General features: G+C 36.9%; 1 protein-coding gene across 2 annotated transcripts in view; it reads left to right on the forward strand.

Annotated features, from left to right (window-relative positions):
• Positions 1-18,948, forward strand: part of MTMR10 (myotubularin related protein 10) — a 42,098-nt gene that overhangs the window by 3,112 nt on the left and 20,038 nt on the right. The window contains exons 1-4 of one of the 2 annotated variants that reach the window (XM_075431585.1): positions 2,078-2,138; positions 11,727-11,863; positions 13,008-13,080; positions 15,244-15,386. In XM_075431585.1, the coding sequence (XP_075287700.1) occupies positions 11,852-11,863; positions 13,008-13,080; positions 15,244-15,386 (228 nt within the window). In that variant the 5' untranslated portion in view covers positions 2,078-2,138; positions 11,727-11,851. Of the gene's footprint in view, positions 1-2,077; positions 2,139-11,726; positions 11,864-13,007; positions 13,081-15,243; positions 15,387-18,948 lie in introns of those variants that run through there. The other variant, XM_075431583.1, reaches the window with a different exon arrangement.

Here is an 18,948-nt window from a genome sequence, read left to right on the forward strand (position 1 = left end):
GCTCGGTGTTTGAAATACAGTTATATTTTTATGCTTGCAAAACTTCTGCTTACTACTTGGCATCTTATTGGTTATGTTGCAGTTGATATTCGTCCAAGGTCTTTGACTCACAAGGAAGTGACTGCATGTTCTACTCTGAGACATTCCACAGAAAATGCAAGGCAGTACAAGATTGCTTTTCTCAAAATGTAACGCATCTTGCCTTTACTGTGGGACACATGCATGAGCAGTTACAGAAAACAATCTCTGTGCAGTCACTTTTTGCAGTGTGGTTTATTCTTTATGTGTGAGACTCCGAAGCACACTTAAAATGGTGCTGACTGGGTTTGTTTTTCTCAACTGGCTTATGTTTATCCCGTTTGCATCATTTCCCTTGTCTGCACTGTCTTTGAAATTGGCATTTGATGGCTTTTGGGACATTTGTAGTAAGTTGCCCCAGGTTATATAGAAATTGATGAAAGAATATGACTCAGAATTTCCAGCTCCATATCATTCTGAGGTTTTATTTTGAATTATTTCATAATCAAATTCACTGTTCTGTAGAGCCACAGAGTAACTCTGACAAAATCTTTTCGTTTTTGTGAGCATCAGTCTGTATGAGGGTGGGGGGGAGTTTAGAAGTGATTTATTTTAAATGACTTAAATGAAACTTTTCCTGTTCAAAGTTAAGCACCGAACTAAGCACATTTTTTTTCTTTCTGTCATCAAATGGTGCAGCAATAAAGTGCATAAACAAGTACACATTGTACTGTTGGATAGACTGGCTTTTGGATTTGTCATAACCCAAGTTTCTGGCCAAATTCCAACTCATTTAATTACATTAAGGCTGACTTGTACTTCCTTGCAAGTACAGTTTGACTATGGTATTCCTAATATCCTATCCTTAATAGTTGTGTGAAATTGCTTTTGCTCTTATGAACAGAGTTAAACCTGGGCAGATGAATGTTTACTATTCTTCTTTAATTGGAGGAGTTTTTAAGGAGTTCTTTTGGAATTAAATTACATTAGCACAAGGAGTTACTGGCTCTAGTAATCTTTGAAAACCACACATAGTTGTATTAAGTTTTTGATTCCTAAAACATAGTCACTCTGAGGGAGTAGAATACTAAACAATGAAATTCCAAAGTACCTAAATACCCTGCTGTCTAACTTGTATTTCTGTGTAGGTTAGGAGAGGGGGTTACAGATACGGAAATAATGAGTCAGGTTACAAAATGAGGAGGATTTTATTAAAAATAAAAAGATAGAAAATTGCAATTTACATTGGAATCCACTTTCAACCTGTAGAGTTTGTTTTTAAAGTTTTCTCTGGTGCCCGGAGGAATAGAGAGGCATCTCTTCAGCTTCTCGAACAAAAGCCTGTATTCTCATGGAACTGTGTGCCCCGAAGAGGGTGGTGTGTTAGGAAAAGCAGCAGCATGATTTGAAGCAAGTAAAAACCTTGGTTGTAAGTGGCAATGCTGATACTGCAGTAGGAAAAAGCAAGTAATTTTATAGAATTTGGTATAATTTCATTCCAAAACACATGGTATAGATTTAAGATGGAGTTACAAAAATGTTTTCTTTTTCTTTCTGCGGTTCTGTTCTCCTAGCGTAGCTCTCTGATCGAGAGTTTTTGCAGAGTTAGTTAAAGAGTTGGCCTGTGTCACACTTTCACTTTTTTTGCTTTGTTTGTTTGTGTAGCTTGTTTTATAAGCATGTCAAAGAGGAAAAAGAAGAGGTAGTCGACCAGTCAGTCTGTTAAAGTGCTTTGTCTGGCTAGTAGGAAATTAGCTTCTGTACTTCTGCAGAAAAGTCGTTAAACCCGAAGGTGTGTTTTGTTCTGGTAATCAGTTGTAGCCTATTTTCCACAACAATGTCTGTAGCATTTTTGAGACATCAACTGAAGTATTCAAAAAAATGGTACAACATAACTGGAATGTAATGCAGTGTATGTTTTCATGATTTGAATGGCAAAACAGTGCGCAGAGGGGTGCAATACGTGGATGGATAATGAACCAGTCCAGTGTCTGTATTGTAAGCAGTGCCGCACTGGGGTTTAGGCAAGATCAGGCAAAAAGGTCCTCGCTGTTGCTCACACAGGATGTTCTGCAGGAGATTATGTAGCTAATGGAACATCTGGCAAAGTGCAAGAAAAGGTTTGTTTCTCCTGAATCTTAGTAGCGACTTGTAGTAATTATTTTAAGATGTTGGTTGATATACTAATTTGCTAGTAGATTAAGTTAGTAGTTGCTACCTGTAAATTTTTACAGACCAGCTAGAAATGGTTTAGTTGTTTTTAGAAGTTTATACAGCAGAGTTATAGAAGTAAACTGAATTAGAATAGTGGTTTTTTTATATTTAAGACTTGCTCACATTAAGGAGCTGTTGTTGGCAAAGCAGTTATTCATAGTCTCTTGTGTCTGCACCATGTTTCATGGTCAGATTGTAGAAATCAACTTCAGTGCCATCACTGGTGTGCTCACATCTGTAGTGGGTTTATAAACAGGTCATTGGTACGGCTGGACAGGGTCAGATGGCGCCTGTGGCTGCCAGCAGGCGTGTGGGAAGAAGAATGAGCAGGACAAGCACCACTCCCAGCTGCTGCTTCTGCCCTCTCTGCTTCCTTCAATGTGTGGCATGGGGACTTTCCTCTTAGAGTAATGTGATGGGCAGATCCAAGTGAGGAGTTAGAGCACCACAGAGACAGTGCTATCGTGTAATTCCTCTTGCTGAATTTTTCTTATGTGAATTTATCCAATTGCATTCTAGTCATGCAAACGTCTATCACCCACAGCTTCATCTGGTAAGGAGTTCAGCAATGTAATTATGTGCTGTTACAAACTACCTTTGTTTGTTTATTTGCTCTGAACGTATCACCATATAGTTTCTTTGGATAAATGCTACTTCTTTTATGACACAGCAAACATCGAGCTGTATTCCCCCACTCCATGTGATTTGTGATTTTCAGACTTGTGTCGTATGTCCACTCTGTTTTGCTTCCCTCTAGCTTAGTTGTCTTAGCTGGTCCTAAGGAGGAAGCTTTGCATATCTTTAATAATCCTTTTTGATTACCTTGGAACATTTTCCAGTCATGCTGTGTCCTTGTTGAGGTGGAATTACGTATCGTGTTCAAGATTTTTGCCACTGGGTATATTTGACTTTTATCTTATAATGCCAATCTAATTGGCTTTACCACCTGCTTTTTTGTTTGCTTTTTTGTATACATGTCCCCTTAGATAGGAAACTGACTGTAGAAATTTAATTGTGGGAGGTTTTCAAGACTGTATCATGGAAAGTTTTAATCTTTTAGAAATATCTGATCTCTTGCAAGTTCTATTTTCTTTTCTGCTTTTTGCAAATCCCTAGTACATTGTTACATGTTCCAGAGCAACTGCAGCACACCTTGTGATAGCACAAGGGAAATACTCTTTTTGGTAAGGTACCTTTGTGCATTAGTACCCCAGGTACATTCACTCTGGACTGCTTTGAACCTCTGCACCTCTTCCTTGGCATTTTCATTTGGTTTGTGGTGTTGCAGTGTGAGTGCATGATGCCAGCGCTGTACCGCGGGTGGGTGGGTGTGTGTGTGAGAAATAGGAACCAAGTTAATGAGGTTAATTCGTAAGCCCAGAGATTTGTCAGGTCTGCCTTTCTTATTTATTAGGAATCATTTTGGTTTAACACCTCAAAGGGGTAACTGGGATTGTTTAATTGCTTGGTACAAGTAGTGATGCTGTTACTGTCAGTGCCTTTTTCCGTCTATGTTTCTGGAATGAGTCATTGCTATTCACATAGGTTTTGCTTGATCTGTTAAGGATTTTCATCTGTTGGTGATGAGTAGTGATAGCCCATCAATGCTGATAATAACTGAATAGAACTTGTGTGAAGTCAGTTTCTGATTGCTTCCAAAGCATATTCGGTTGTTGATTCTCATGTCCAGTGTTACGGTGTGCTAGCCAAGGCTATCTTACTCATGCACAGCTGATTAAGACATCATATTGTGGGGTTATGTGTTTTTCCCTGCATCAAGTTTCTTAACTGAAATTGAAATTTTACTGTAAAAGTTTGTTTGTTTTTAAAGTTAGTGTGTGATATTAGACAGGTAAGTGAAATGGCTTTGTAATTTCAACTCTTTTTCAGGACTCATTGTCATTTTCAACATGTCAGAATGGCCAGATTAGATAATCAGAATAGTGATTTGGAAAGTAATACAATCCCCTAAAGCTTTTCGATATTAGAGTTTGTTTGTTTGTTTGTGCTACACCAAGATTACTGAAAGTTTTATTTAAATGAATTGTGAGAGTTTCAAGTTCTAGATTTAAAATCTGAAACAGCAGCTTTCTGCAAACTAGTCTTTTATACTGCGAGAAGTTTAAAAATGAACTAAGCGTTTGACTTATATTTAGAATAAATGAGGCATCATTACAGTAAGTATATAGTAAATACTCTATTATAGCTTTTTTGTTTGACTCAAAAGTAAATTCTCAGGCATGCTTTGGGTTCAGTTAACTGCTTGTTTTGTTTTTGATTTTGTTTTTTTAAAGGATTGGTATGATATAAGTACTAGCAAGGCAGTTTGCATATAGAATCTAAGTTCCAGACACGGTCTTACAATTGGATTTTGTTGTCAGTCAGTTTGTTCTGCCTGCTTTGTTATGAATACAGAGAGAACATTTCTTAAAATTTCTGATAAGTAATAAATTTGAAGTATTTGTAAATATCTACAAAAATACTATTTGCAATAGGTTAGCTGTAGGGCAATACGGAAGTAATTTTCTAAAGGTAGAAGGATGAACATGCTTTAAAATAAAGTATCTTAATGTTTCTGCATCTGCATTCTGCAAAACAGTTCCAAAGTAATTGGTTGCTGCCCACTCTCTCCCACATATATTTAATGCCACAAGTCATTAAAGTCAAGAAAGGGGATAAAATCTTAGTGTAGGTTCTGAGTTGTCAGCTGACCAAACTACTAGGGTTTTTGTCTCCTGGCAATTATATTTGCTTCCAGTGAAGTAAGTCTTCAGTGAACTAATTTCTAAGGAACACATGTTTCTGTATTGATTTGTTTATTAAGCCAAACCTGAGTAATTTAAGCTAACCAGTAAAATATTACATATTCAGACCAGCATCTGTAACTTGTATTGGTGACATAGTTATAAAATAACAGGCTGAAAACCACAGTCCTCTCAAATTATTACTCATTATGTTGTTTAGGCAAGTTAGGCTTTGGGAATTTGTAGTTTATGTAGCCAGACTAAAAATATGCAAAACATAAAACACTGTTCCTCCTCACTGGCTTGTTTATTGTTCACATTACAGAACTCTGACTAAATCATTGCTAAACTTTTTTTGGGGTGTTTTAGTGATAGAGCTATTTTAATTTGGCCTAAAAAGACATACTGATGGCAAGAGGAGCTGTTTATTATTCCATTTTTCTCATCACGGATGTGTGTTCCTATTGGCTACTTGATGCTGACACTTTTTTGTGCAACCAAAGAACAAGCCAGATTGGAGAGCTGATTCAGATGAAAGTAGGACTGACAAAAAAGGAAGAAAAATACGTGGTTAGAATTACTTTCAGCTGGATCAATTCTTTGATATGACTAACAAAGTCCTTCACAAATGGCAGTGCCAGCACAAGGGTTGAAGTGGAAATGAGTGCTGAATAGGGAACTATTTCCATTTCAGGGGTAATAGAAGTTGCTGAATTAAAGCAAGTCTGTAAGCATGATGAGCTTTTTAATCTGCTGCAATACTTTGTTTTGGATCTAGTTGCTAATGAGAGCCTTGCTCATGATGGATATTCCCTTCTTGCCATGTGAACTCCTGTTGGTTGCCTGCTCTACATTCTTGCGTCCTTCAGTGTGTTTCTGGGGTGTGGGGGAAGCTTTTGTGGAGCATCCCATCCTAGTTGAGAAAAGTGGTTATCTTTTCAGATTCCTTCTGTGGTCAATTTCTTTTGCAAGATTCACAAAGATTAGCCATTATTGGACAATACTGATTTTAGTCGTGTATTGTGTATGGGAAAAGAAGAGTTGTTCTTTGAGGACTTCTAGCAAGAAGTCTTTACTTCTTTTGCTACTTTTTTCCTTACTGAGCTTTTCTAAAATTAACTAAGCTCTTGTCATTCTCTTTTTCTGTTTGTTAGCACACTAGAGAAACTGTACAATATTAATATATGGTACTTCCATCACAATTTTTCTAACCACATCACCAAAGCAAGCTCTTTTGCTACTGTGCATTTAAAACACACCACTCTCCAAGCAGTGGTTAGAGTAGTTTTTTGACAGAAATCACAGGTTCTCCTATTAGAAATTAGTGCAGATAGAATATATCCACATTGTTTTTCATTCCCCAGTAATCACAGTATTGAGCTGTCTTTTTGGAACAACATTTTTACTTTTTTATTTTTTCCTTTCTGCAGATGTACAGAAGATGAAATGTAGTCTATTTTTTAACTAATTGGGAAAGTATTGGAAATTAGTTGGGGGAAGAAAAAAGATGGGAGATACCTACAACAGTGTGCAGCTTTGTCTTCACATACCTTAAATCCTTAAATACACTATAAGAGGTCATGAAAATCAGAAAAGAGATAAAAGGCAATTATTTCAGGAGCTTACAAATACTTTTTTCTTAAGTTTGGAAGTGGCTGAGCACACTGAACAGAAGATTCATTTAGAAGTGGATTTAGAGACATTTACATCTAAATGCTTGGCGCATACTAATAAACTCATACAACTTAGCTGTTCTCTTGTAGAGAATACCAAAAAGGCAGCTAAATGAGTGAAGATGGTCTAGATTTCAGTTACTTATTAATGAAGTTTTTATTAGAAATTCTTACGCAGAAATTTACAGAAGTTGACTATTTGCCAATCATTTTGGAGCTGTTTTAGACTTGGAGCTTTCTAAATACAAGTGAACTCATTACTGTGCATTTTTAATGGTTAAATGGCTACAATTCAGCTTTTCTATTGTGAACTTTTTAGACTATCTTTCATATAAGCAAACTGGTTTTCTGTTGTCTGAATTGTGTATAATCACTATCAGCATTATAAATGAGGAACAGTGTATATCCTAAGTGTATTCATGTGCTAGGTTTTTATGAATTTAGATAGGAATTAATGTGACTGCATGAAGTACTTAGTATCTTCTATTGTCCTCATGTCTATTAGACCTTGAACGTACACTAAACATACTCAGATTTTGATGTAGTACTTCAGTGCTCATTAAAGGAAGTTTATACTAATAAATCTATTCTTATGCTTCTAGTACAGCATTCACAATGTTCCTTAGCAATATTCAGGGTACTTGCAAACTTCTTGTGTCTGTAGGATTTGCGTTATTCATTTATGGAGTCTGATTTCAGCCATTCATTGCCTCTAACAAGTATCAGGTTCTCAATATGCTAGAAATAATGTATGTTAGCATTTTAACGTATGTATATATGCATGTGTGTGCTCTGTCTCTGTGTATATATCGATTTATGCATGCATATATGTATACAATACAGCATAAATAGGTCAGCTTGTAAACTGCTTAGTTACTTCATTGTGCAGCATTTTTATATTCAGTCAGTATTGTCAATTTTGTTGAATACTGTTCAGTGTGTTTCGCCTCGTACATAGTAAAGTTGTGGTCCTAGAAGCTGTTCAATCAACCTTCTTCCCTGAAAGCTAAGGTTTGCAGATACGCCGTTCTGCTATATTCCTTCTGCATTCATAGACAGCAAAACTTTTGGATGGAAGCGTTTGGCAGCTGCCTTAGTGAACAACTGAAAACCTGGAAATTACTTGAGGTCTCTTTCTTTGTTGGCGTGTTTCTTGAATTTTAAGCTAAGATAATACAGAAACATGAGAACTGGCTGTATAGGTGAAAGAGGATTATTTATGCATCTCCTGCTGCTATAAAGAATCCAGACCTTTGTTGCTAGAGAAAATACAGAAGTTTCCAATTACAAGTTCTAATGCAGTGCTAATTCTAGCAATTCTTGCTTAGTTTTTCAGATCTATCAGATTTACTTACTTGAGATATTTTGTGTGATCTGCATGTATGCAGGTTATTAGATCCAGAGTTCCTGATAGTAAATTACAAATTACTACCTTCATAAGATAAACGAAAAAATTAAACTTGATCCTGTGGGTCATGGCACCAAAAATGACAAAAATATTATTCAGTAGTAGGCAAAATGGTGCAGAACATCCTTTATTTTAGGATGTTACTGAGTAGGGATTATGTATTCAAATGTTGCCAAAGTAAATTGCCCTGAAGCCTAGACGAGACCTCACTTAGACTGAGACAACAGCTGTGGCACCTATTGATCACTCCTGCTGATCGCTGAATTTGGTATTTTTAGTCATGCCCATTGTCTCCAGTTCCCATGCACTCACACTCTGCTTTTCGAATTTTATTTGGATTGTAGTGGGTTATGCATTATGGTGGATTAGATATATACTGTAAATTCTCTTAACATCCAAAATGTGAAATGGTCAAATTGCATGTGCTTTTGGGAGATTTAGGAGAATTTTTCTGAAGGTTAGCAGTTTCTGAGTCTGTGTGTTAAGTGGAAAGTGTATTAGCTAGATAAATCCTTCAGTCTCTTGTGCTATTTTAGTGATTCATGTATTCAGTGTAGAAATATTTTTATTAAACATGATTAGGCTTTCTATATAAGGGTGGTAACCTGTAATTTTTCTTCTGGTTTCCTGTCAGAGTTTAAACAAACTGCTCTTGTCTCCTGAGATCATTCTTTGACTGTTAGAGTCACATGGAATTGTTGACTGCTGTTCCCGGTCTGGAACAGCTTGTGACTGTTTACTGGAAAAAAGCAGCAGCTACATTGTAAAAATGTGCAGTGTAATGTCTCTGAATAGCTCTGTTGTTGACACTTTCATAGAAAAAATCACCTATTCAACTACAAATACAAAAAGGGTTCATTGTGCAAGACCAACAAGTACTACTTATGTTGTTTACCTACTTTTCTAAATTTTAAGTTGTTTGGAAGGTTTGCACCTTTTTATATTGCTCATTATAGATGTCCAAATGAGAGATAAAAGCTCTGTCAATATAAAATTCCAAACATGCTTTTTAAAAAAGTTTAGTTTCTAGGGGCTTTTGAAAACTACATGTATTAAATTTGCATTGCCAACTTTCTCATACTTCTTTGTAAATTTTTAAACTTTTCAGTTGAAATCGGTATGCATGCATTCTCTGCGTTACTGTATTGTAACACTCGGGCTCAAAGCTGACAGTTCTGTGTTAGGGCTGTAAACTTGAGTGGGAAGGAGAAGCTAGGCCAGAAAATCTAGAATGTATTTGTGTTGGAGGAAATGAGAATAAATGAAGTTACACTAAAAATAGGACTAGTATTAACATGGTGCAGTGTAGCGACGCAAGTATGAGGAATGGATGAAGGAAGTAAAAAGGACTGGCTTTGGTAAAGAGAATGATGTAGCAGGCATATTTTAAACTGTAGTAGATTGAAATTGAAGAAGTTTGCATGGATCTCTTATTTCTCTACTGTTTTGTAGGATCAAATACATGAGTACTGAAATAGTTTGGTAATAGTGATTTGTGGTTTTAGCAAGAGTGTGTCCTGTGTCGTACTAAAATACAGTCCACTTGCCAAAAGATAAGAGAATGCTGGGGGGGGGGGGTGGATCCCCCACGGACATTGCACTTCATTTCATGGTGTATTTGGCTCTCTGTTTCTTTGTATTAGAAACGCAGTTTCAGGAGGTACTGAGAGAGGGAAGAATAAAAACTATTTAGGTTTAGAACAACTGACTTTGTGGAGAAAGGAAGCTTCACAGGCATATAGGGACTGAGAACTCGACATTGAATAGTTGAAGATTAACACCAACTGTGAGAAGGAATTGCTTTAGTATACAGTTTGGGCTTTTGCAGTTCTTTAAGTAAATAGCTTATTAGAAAAAATACTGGGCATTAAGAAGTTTCAGGCCAGACTCTGCTAAAAGTATTGAAATGTTTTCATTAGTGTTTAACAGAAGTAGGGCTTGCAATTCTCATGTACCCCATTCTGAGATACTGTTTTCAACTGCTGTGGACTTGGCTGAGCGTTAACTATTTGTACTGAAGCTGTCAGAGTAACTTTCTTTTTTCAAATTCAAAAGCTTATTTAACCACAGTTTAGTAGTTTGAGAAAAGACTTTAAAGCTCCAGCACATGTGTCTATAGAGCATTTTCACAACTCTTGCCACTTCTGGCATCGGTTATGCATGTATATGATAACCACAGGTCAATGAAACTTGTCCCCTTACATCTTAAAATGGTCCCAGAATGCACAGCATAATTCTGCCAGCTCAAGGCTACAGAGTTAGTCCAAGAAATTTTCATAGCTGTTTATCACAACTGAACTAAAAGCAGAGATTCTGTTTGCTGGTGCTCTTAGTGACTTCCAGGCTGATGCCTAGTCATATTAGGGGCAAGAGGGCTAGTAGGGCAGCTTAGCTAAATAGCTTTGGATAAGGAGCATGTGCAGAGACTGGGTCTTAAGGCTAGCAAAAGGTGCATTTCTGCTCAAGGATTTGCAATGCAAGTGACAGTTCTTTGAATGTGTGGTTACTTGGCTGCAGTGATAACTACCTGAGGAAAACCAGGAGGCAGATGGGAGATTTATTCAAAGCTGTATCCGTACTCGTCGGGCATACAGATAACAGTTTACTGTCGTTATAGTCACCCAAAGAGCTGTTTACTTGCAAAGCGCAGGACAATCTGAGATGACATTTTGGGCAACTGGGACTAAAATTGCCTAATTTACTACGAGCAAATTAGGTGTTAGCAATCTTTAGTCCTTAGTCTTTTTTTTAAACAAAAACCTACAGCTAGTATAAAATTACACTTTTCTTGAACACACTTCCACTCTCACTCTATTTATGGTATGCAGAGCAGCAGGAGGTGGTTGATCCAATGACAGAAGTGAAAGCCCTATGCAAGAGTAAAATAAACAACCAAGTTAATTTCCTGAAGTAAGAATGAAATTACAGTTTAGCTTTCAGAAGCCTCTGTTGTGGAAATAAAACATAACATTATGTGTAGCAATTTACTTTTTCTTTTTGACTGGTCCTCAGTCTCATTTGCCTGTATGCATTTTTAATTCATAGCTTATCCCAGATGAATTAGCATAACTTCTTTTTTATTCATTTGGATCTTCTGTTTTGCAAAAGGAAGTGATTGGTCTACTTCCATTAGATGGTCACAGTAGAAACTTTGAAATGGTGAGGAGTGTTTAATGTGTTTGTGTTCTGATTTTTCTGTTATGAAATCACCTGAAAATCTGTTCGTAAATGCAAAACTAAATGTGGACTGATTATTCTGAATTCATGAAGTTCATAAAACTCTCTAAAGTACTTAACAATAGCAAGCTAATTTCAATATTTAAAGTAAATTCTAGCTGAAGAACATGAACGTGTGCCTTCGTTTAAAGGACAGTGTTGTCCAAACCAATTAATTTTTAATAGTAGAAAATTGCAGATTTTGATCTCTGGGTATAAGGAAAGTGGTGTGTGGTTTTTTACTTTTGGTACTGCACAATATTGTCTGTTTCAGAATGGTAGGTTTTTTTCCCCCCTGGAAGGATGTTAGTTAAACTCCAGGTTTACCCCAAAGAGATGGATAACTTGAAACAGATGAAGAGTTAGGGGTTTCTTAGTACTACAGACTTAAAATTGTTGTACCTACAAGATTTATATAGGCTTCTCTGTTCCTCTCCCCTGTTTCTGTTTTAGGTGAAATTGTGGTAAATGAAGTAAATTTTGTAAGAAAATGCATCGCAACCGATACAAGTCAATACGACCTGTGGGGCAAATTGGTTTGCACTAACTTCAAGATTTCCTTTATTACAGATGACCCAATGCCATTACAGGTTTGTTATTACTCACATCACTACATCATGACAACAAATGTGATAAGTAAAATAGATTTAATTAGAATACAGTGAATCTGTCTCATATCTGATATAAATATGATGCCTTCTAAAACGAATCAGGCTCAATGATGAGGTCCCACTGTCCTGTTCTGAATGTGTTGCTATTGAGTGGCTTCATTGAGACTATCAGAACAGAGCAAGTTTGGTATGGAAGTACAGCCAGCTCTATTTACCTCTGTTTATGGAGACTTCATCGGGAAGTGGTTTTACAAAAGGCAAAGCAGGAATTATATAAAAACATCTTCCTCCTTGAAGAAGATAACTGCAAATGTTCCCTTGATTAGACAAATGTCAGATCAGCAAAGCCTTTAATGCATCCAAGTTTTATTGCCATTGCTGACAGAGGACAAAGTAACCATGAAATGAGTTTTCATTGTAGAGGAAGCAACAAGAAAAGTGGAGAAAGAAACCAAGCCTTTGGCAAAGGAGAACATGTGACGGTCAAAACCTCAATCAGTTTTTGAACAGCACAGCATACAGTACTGTTTCGAAATCCAAGTTGTGAGCTGTATGTTATTTTCAGTAGAGTTCTCACTTTCATTTTGGGCTTTTCAAAGAAGCACTCTGTCAACATAGATGTGTGTAAAGCTCTGAAAGTAGATAGTTGCTTATTCCGTAATGGTTAGTAAGTTTGATCAAAGCTACTTCAAAAAATTAATTTTTGACATGAAGTAGTTGTCAAACTTATTTCTGAAAGCTGAATTAATATTTTTTTCCTTCTGTTGTTACAGCAATAGATATTTTTTGTCTGATGTGTGTGTGTGTATATATATATATATATATATTTTACACTTCACATTGTGTTGAGTTTCTACCAGCAGTTTTTGAGGCTAATAAATTCAGTGCAGGTAGTGGGGTTATTTTGCGTAATCCCCTGGGTTTTCTAAACTGTTTGGTGTGCATTCACCAGCACAAAAGAGCTGTTTCCACAACCTCTGTTTGCCTGTGAATAGGCAAGGGTGGTACATGTCAGAAAAGTCTAGGCGTGTCTGATTTTCATCATAGTTTCTTTAAAGTTTGCTGTATATCTGGTTGCAAACTGCACAACTGCAATTAATGGCTGTGAGTTCATGTGTTTCAGAAATTCCATTATAAAAATCTCCTCCTTGGTGAGCATGATGTCCCACTAACGTGCATTGAGCAGATTGTCACAGGTATGTTAAAAATAGTTAGGTATGATGACAGGCTTTAAACTTTATTCAGTTCAAAACCGTTAACTGCTTGTTAGGTTGTGCAGAATTGTCGGCAATTGGGGTTTTATGTCATTAATCTTCCCTGATTTGAATAATTTGATTTATTTAAAATTAGGATAAAAGCCTTAAAAGGTGAGTAAAACTTGAGGTGCTGTGCAGGAGATGTATTTCATTGGGTCTTTATAGTGGTTTTAAATTTAACTACAATACTGAATCAACAGGTGTTCTAGGATAGACACCTGTTACAGCAGCACAAAATTTGTTAGCAACTTCTTTATATTCAAGCATCTGAATCGCTTCTATTTAAATACACTAGATTGCAAAAAACACATCACTTATACAATTTATACGTAGCTAGGATATCCGACGACATAAATGCTTGAGTTTCCTATCTTGTCTAATTCTTAGCAAGATAGTAGATAGTGGTCCTCAAGAATCTACAAATTACAGTAGACATCTTAATCTGAAGAAACAATTTATAAAATACTTATTTTGAAGAACTATTTTTTGATTTGGTGGATACTTTAGGCTAACCTATTCAAGAAGAGTATTTTTCATCTTGTGATTGAAGAATTTCGTATAACTGATAATTTTTCAAATCTTGATTATCACATGGCCTGTTAAATACTTGGTTTTCTGACTGTAGGTAATTGAAATCATTACTTACAAGTTTCCAGTGCCCAAAGTTATCCAGTAATCCATTTCCATTCTGGAAGCTGGTTATAATCACTGTGAAAAGATTAATGTGTATCTGAGGAAGAACATTATGAAGAAATGCCTTTTTTTTTTTCCTTTTTTTGCTAAATGAAGACGTGCGATTGACCTGTTATATGGTCTTGCACTGGCCCACATTTTTTGCCCCTTTTTAAAAATACCAGGTAGAACTGACAAAATAGTAGCAGTATTGCAAATCTGTTAATGACAGTTTTGCATGGAGAGGTGTTTATCAGTCTTCTTATGTAACATCTCATACAAAGGCTTGTATGATAAATTCTGCTAATTAGGGGGGAAAAGCAAGCCGGCCTCGAATAATTGTTCTATTAATTTTGTTGTCTATCACATGAAATGTGTTGTTCCTAAATGGGAGAGCTACAGGTAGCTCTTATTTTGAAACTAGACGGCTAACAGACTCTAGATTAATCTTTTGTATGTATTTCCCTAAAGTCAAATAGCATGAATGTTTGCAGTTTCTTTAGAAGAATGGTAGAAGTTGTCTAGGAAGCTTTTCTGTTTAGGTTTTCCATTGAGGTTTGAAACTCTTTAAAGGGAGAGGGCAGTATTTCCTGCCACACACTTGAGGAGATTATTCTTTGTTTTTGCTATGTAGGTTTACCCTAAATTTAGTGAAGCATAAGCTCGTACCAACAGGAGTTAAGAGGGAGGTTTTCACCCATGCTGCAGAAGAGGTTGCTTGCTTGAGGTTATATTGAAGGTGAATAGCTGGAGGTGTCTGAAAACACTTGTCTTGAGTTCCCTTGAAGTACTTAACCCAGAAGATACCTGCGACCAGGCAGCTATATCAGTTAATCTCTCAATGTGCCCCAGTTTTCCCAGCTACCACAAAGAAAATCTCTGTGGCTTCTGCAATGCTTGCTTTTTACAGCTTAACTTTCTCTGTTTCGAAAGGAGATACATAGGTTGAGAGATGCAGCCTGTCTGTGCAGATCTAGACCAGCTGGCAATTTACTATACTTACATTCTAGAGTTTTATGTAAGAAATAAGGAGTTAATCTTAGTCTTAACTCGAGCACTTTTTTTATACAACCAAGTTAAAAAAAAAAAAATCAGTATATGTGCCAGTTACTGTGTATCAGAAGGGCATTGCAGCATACGCAATTGACTGTCGGGGAGCAAAAATTGCTCTTGGGAATACTGCATGCTAATTCCTTGTTTGTAAAGTTGTTGATGGACAAAAATAATCTGAGCGTACAGGAGACAGTAATTCAGCCACTTGTTTGAAAGGAGATTGATCAACAGGAGGGCCTGTAGATTTTCTACCTCAGCTGAACAGTTGAAATATACTATTAAATGAAAAACTGTTGGTAGCAGCTTTAGTGTGTCTGAGCCAGTCTTGTGTTCTATATTTACAAACCATAGTCCAATAACTTTGTCTTTTCTTAACAGTGAATGACACCAAGAGGAAGCAGAAGGTCCTTGGTCCCAACCAAAAACTTAAATTTAATCCAACTGAATTAATAATTTATTGCAAAGACTTCCGTATTGTCAGATTCCGTTTTGATGAAGCGGGTCCTGAAGGTGCAAAAAAGGTATTATATCTTCTTATGAAATCTTGCCTTGTAGTCATTATGTGTAGCAACAGCTGTGCGAATAAGAACATTGTGGTTTATGAATTTATAGAGAAGTAGAGGAGAAGCATTACAGATTAATCACATTCTGTTACAGGAGACTATCTAGATTTTTAGAATCAAAATTATTAGGCAAAAAATTTAGTGTGATGTATTAACTGTTTCTTTTCATATAAGACAAACCTGCATTTTTGTCATATCTGTTGTACGTTTAAAAATTACTGATTTATTAAGCAAATATTTTTAAAGACTGGAATCAGAATACTGCATTGCAGCTGTACAGCAGATGTTTACATTTTTATGGAAAGTGATTGAAACTTTGATACATTTTCTGAAAGTTACAAGCTTAATTTGCCCATAGGCAAAATGTACTATCTTATATATACACTTTTTATTTGCTTTACACAGCAAGTTCTCCAATGAGCTCTTGGAATGGCCAGTTTATCTAATCTATGTAAAACTGTGTGCTCTTTCTCAACATTTTCTTAGAAAATACTTGCATTCCTCTTTACAAGAGGAATTACTTCTGTGTGTACATTCCTAGAAATTTCATTCCTTCCCCGGTTTTAACACTTTTTGTAAGTCTCAACAAAATCATACAATGTTATTTAACCTGGTGTGGTCCAGATAAGTTGCTGCTAATCAGAGATGGTTAGTCTACATAACAACGTTTGCTCACAGGCTTTCTTGCTCTGGACCAGTGCCACGGGCTATTTGAGTTGCAGCTCCGCTGACCTCCATGGCACCACTTCGTGGGCAGGCATGGCACAGCAATCATTTCATAAGGAATTACCCAGTTTTCTCACAGAGCTTAAGAATTCCCCTTCTCAGTAGGATGAAGTTTGAGCTTAAGTAGGTCTTACAAACCATCTGCCCAGAGAAAAGTCTGTTTGCAGTTACTGAGTAACTGACAAACCAGTTCATCACTTTTTCACCTTTTACCCTCCGTGGGCAGAAGCCCAGTAATGAAGCAGACTCTTCTTTCCTTGCTACTTTTCTAGGTTCCTTCCTGTCTACTGTCTTTGCTGTTTGTAACCTTCCATGTTTGGCAACCTTTCAGCAGTCAATTTCCCTTTCACAGCATCTCTGAAGTCTCCCTGGAGCAGCCCATCTACTGCAGTATCTTTTAGCAACTGTTTCTAATTGATCGTCACAGCTAAGAAGAGTGATTAGCCTGGAGCACAGAGGAGGAGAGCATAAACTCAGCATCTCATTAACATTTTTTGTGCTGCATTTACTTACACAAGAGCGAAAAGTGAAACCTTTTTATGAAGGTGCTTGCTTTATACATTTATAATTACATGGTCTAATGTGATTTTTTTTGATAGGAAGAACAGCTAGTTCTAGAGATCCGGAAGGATCTGAATCTGTGTGGTTATAAAGCTAGTACTGGTGGTCACCGAAAGTGGAAGAGTTGCCATTTTCAGCTATCAGAGTGCGCTCACTGGAGGAGTGGAAAAAAACTTGTACAAACCGTAATATCAGCTGTGTGGCTACTGTTGCAGTTTTGATGCATCAAGTAGGTTACTGCGACTTTGTGTGGGTGTATCACAGAAGCACGCTTACTGAAGGGAGTTAAGGTTCTGCTAACCTAATCTGTTTCCATAATAACATTATTCCATTAGTTTTAAAATATAAATGTCTAAAACCATGAGGTCCTTAGATTGGGTATCTTCTGTCAGGAATTTGCTTAAGTTATTTTGGGATGCTGGTGAACACAACCAGAATGGTCTTACACAGCATATTCAGTGGAGTTATTTTGTTCTTTCAGGCATTAAAATGGCATGCTAGTACCACACTCTTGAAAGATTTTATCTGGTTTCTGTTGCTGCCCTTCAAGTAGTACTTACTAGCAAAGATGTCCTGATGTTTAAAAACAAAGGAAGGTGGTCAGACCTCCTTATAGTTCTGAAGGGTCTCTTAAATAAATGTTTACATCCAGCTATTTGTGCATGAAAGCATTGGTAGAGGTCTACTTGGAAATAATTGTGTGCGCATAACTTTTGTAGGGACGACCAAGATTTAAAACATAACTGAGTTCTGATGAGAGGGAGTTCCTCTTCTACTCTTCAGCTGAGTGTGCTAGCATCATCTTCTGACTGAGAGAATGTTGTAGCAGAGAACTGACCATGGAGTCAGAGGTGCTGGATGGGAGGGGCCTGTGGAGATCAGCTAGTCCACCTTTCTCTTCAGAGTTGCCAGGATTAGATCAGGTTAGCTGTGGATTTGTCCAGTTGTATCTTGAAAACCACCAAGGATGGAGAGCCTTCTCCCTCTGTGGGTAACCTGTTCCAGTGCTGCATGGTTTTCCTGATGTCCAGCTTGAATGTTGGAAGATGAGTGTCTGGCTGCTGCCCATTATGTCATCTGGCAAGACTGAGTCTGTAAATACCTTCCTGGTAGTGATTTCCTGCAGTCTCATTATTACACAGCTAAATGAGCCTAGTTTCTTCAGAAGATGTGCTTCAGGACCGTAGTCATCTTGGTAGCCCGCCACTGAACCCTCTCCAGCTTCTCCTCTTTGCTTTTGACCTGGGGGTCTAATTTCTAGTAATCTCCTTGAGAAAAATCCAACTAATTGTCAGCTATATCTTTTTTCCTCACAAATTTGTTTGTGCTCATTTTGGAGCTAGATATGAAGACCTCCTGAATAAAAAATGAACTGAATAAATTGTGCTTATGTGTTTTGTGAAGGTTTTCTAGGGTGCTTAGTGTTGAGAAACTGCAGAACTCAGAATTTCTGTTGGAATCAGTGAATTGTGCAGGATATAACTAAAATCATGTCTGAAGTGTTTGACTGAAGTTTTTTCAAATAAGGTTTTTTTCACTTGTAGATTTTAAAATAAGAAGAAAGGAAGGTGATATTAGAGTTAGCATTACAATCTCTGTTCTCTAAAGCAAGAGACCTGCATGTTAGTGCTTTATAAATCATAAATAGCTTCCTTTAGCAAATTTTACATAAATACAGTCACCTATACAAATCAGAGCAGGGACATTTCTAACAAAATGTCATCTTGGTAATACAGAGGAGTATCATCCTATGAATAAAGTACTGTTAGGTCAAAAGGAAATATCTACCTACTAAAATATACATTTCAAACTGTGGGAGTATAAATGTCTAACTTGTTGCCAGGTCCTTGATTCCTTGATTCTTACAATCATCCTTGAATGTAATGGAAATACTCAACAGCATTCAGCTACATAAAGTGATGTTGGCAAAGAGAATGTAATCTGTTCCTCAGGAAGTGTCTATATTTGCTGAATAGGGCATAATGGAGAATAAACCTTGCTAATTAAGCAGCCTTACTAGAACAGAGAGTATTCTGAGTCTCTTTTTGGTAGTAAGTGAGAAAAGAAGGATCTAGGTTTGAAAGCAGTCAGGCTTTAGGTGTGGACAATCTGACTGACTTGTTCACACAAAGACATGATGTGTGGGTATTATCAGTAGAACTTTCCGAGCTGTTTTTCTCTACCTTCAAGCAGAAACAAATTGGAAGAACACATTGAATTTTGAGGTGAATTA

The sequence above is a fragment of the Opisthocomus hoazin genome, chromosome 10 (genome assembly GCF_030867145.1).
Source record: "Opisthocomus hoazin isolate bOpiHoa1 chromosome 10, bOpiHoa1.hap1, whole genome shotgun sequence".
In the NCBI taxonomy this organism is placed as follows: Eukaryota; Metazoa; Chordata; class Aves; order Opisthocomiformes; family Opisthocomidae; genus Opisthocomus; species Opisthocomus hoazin.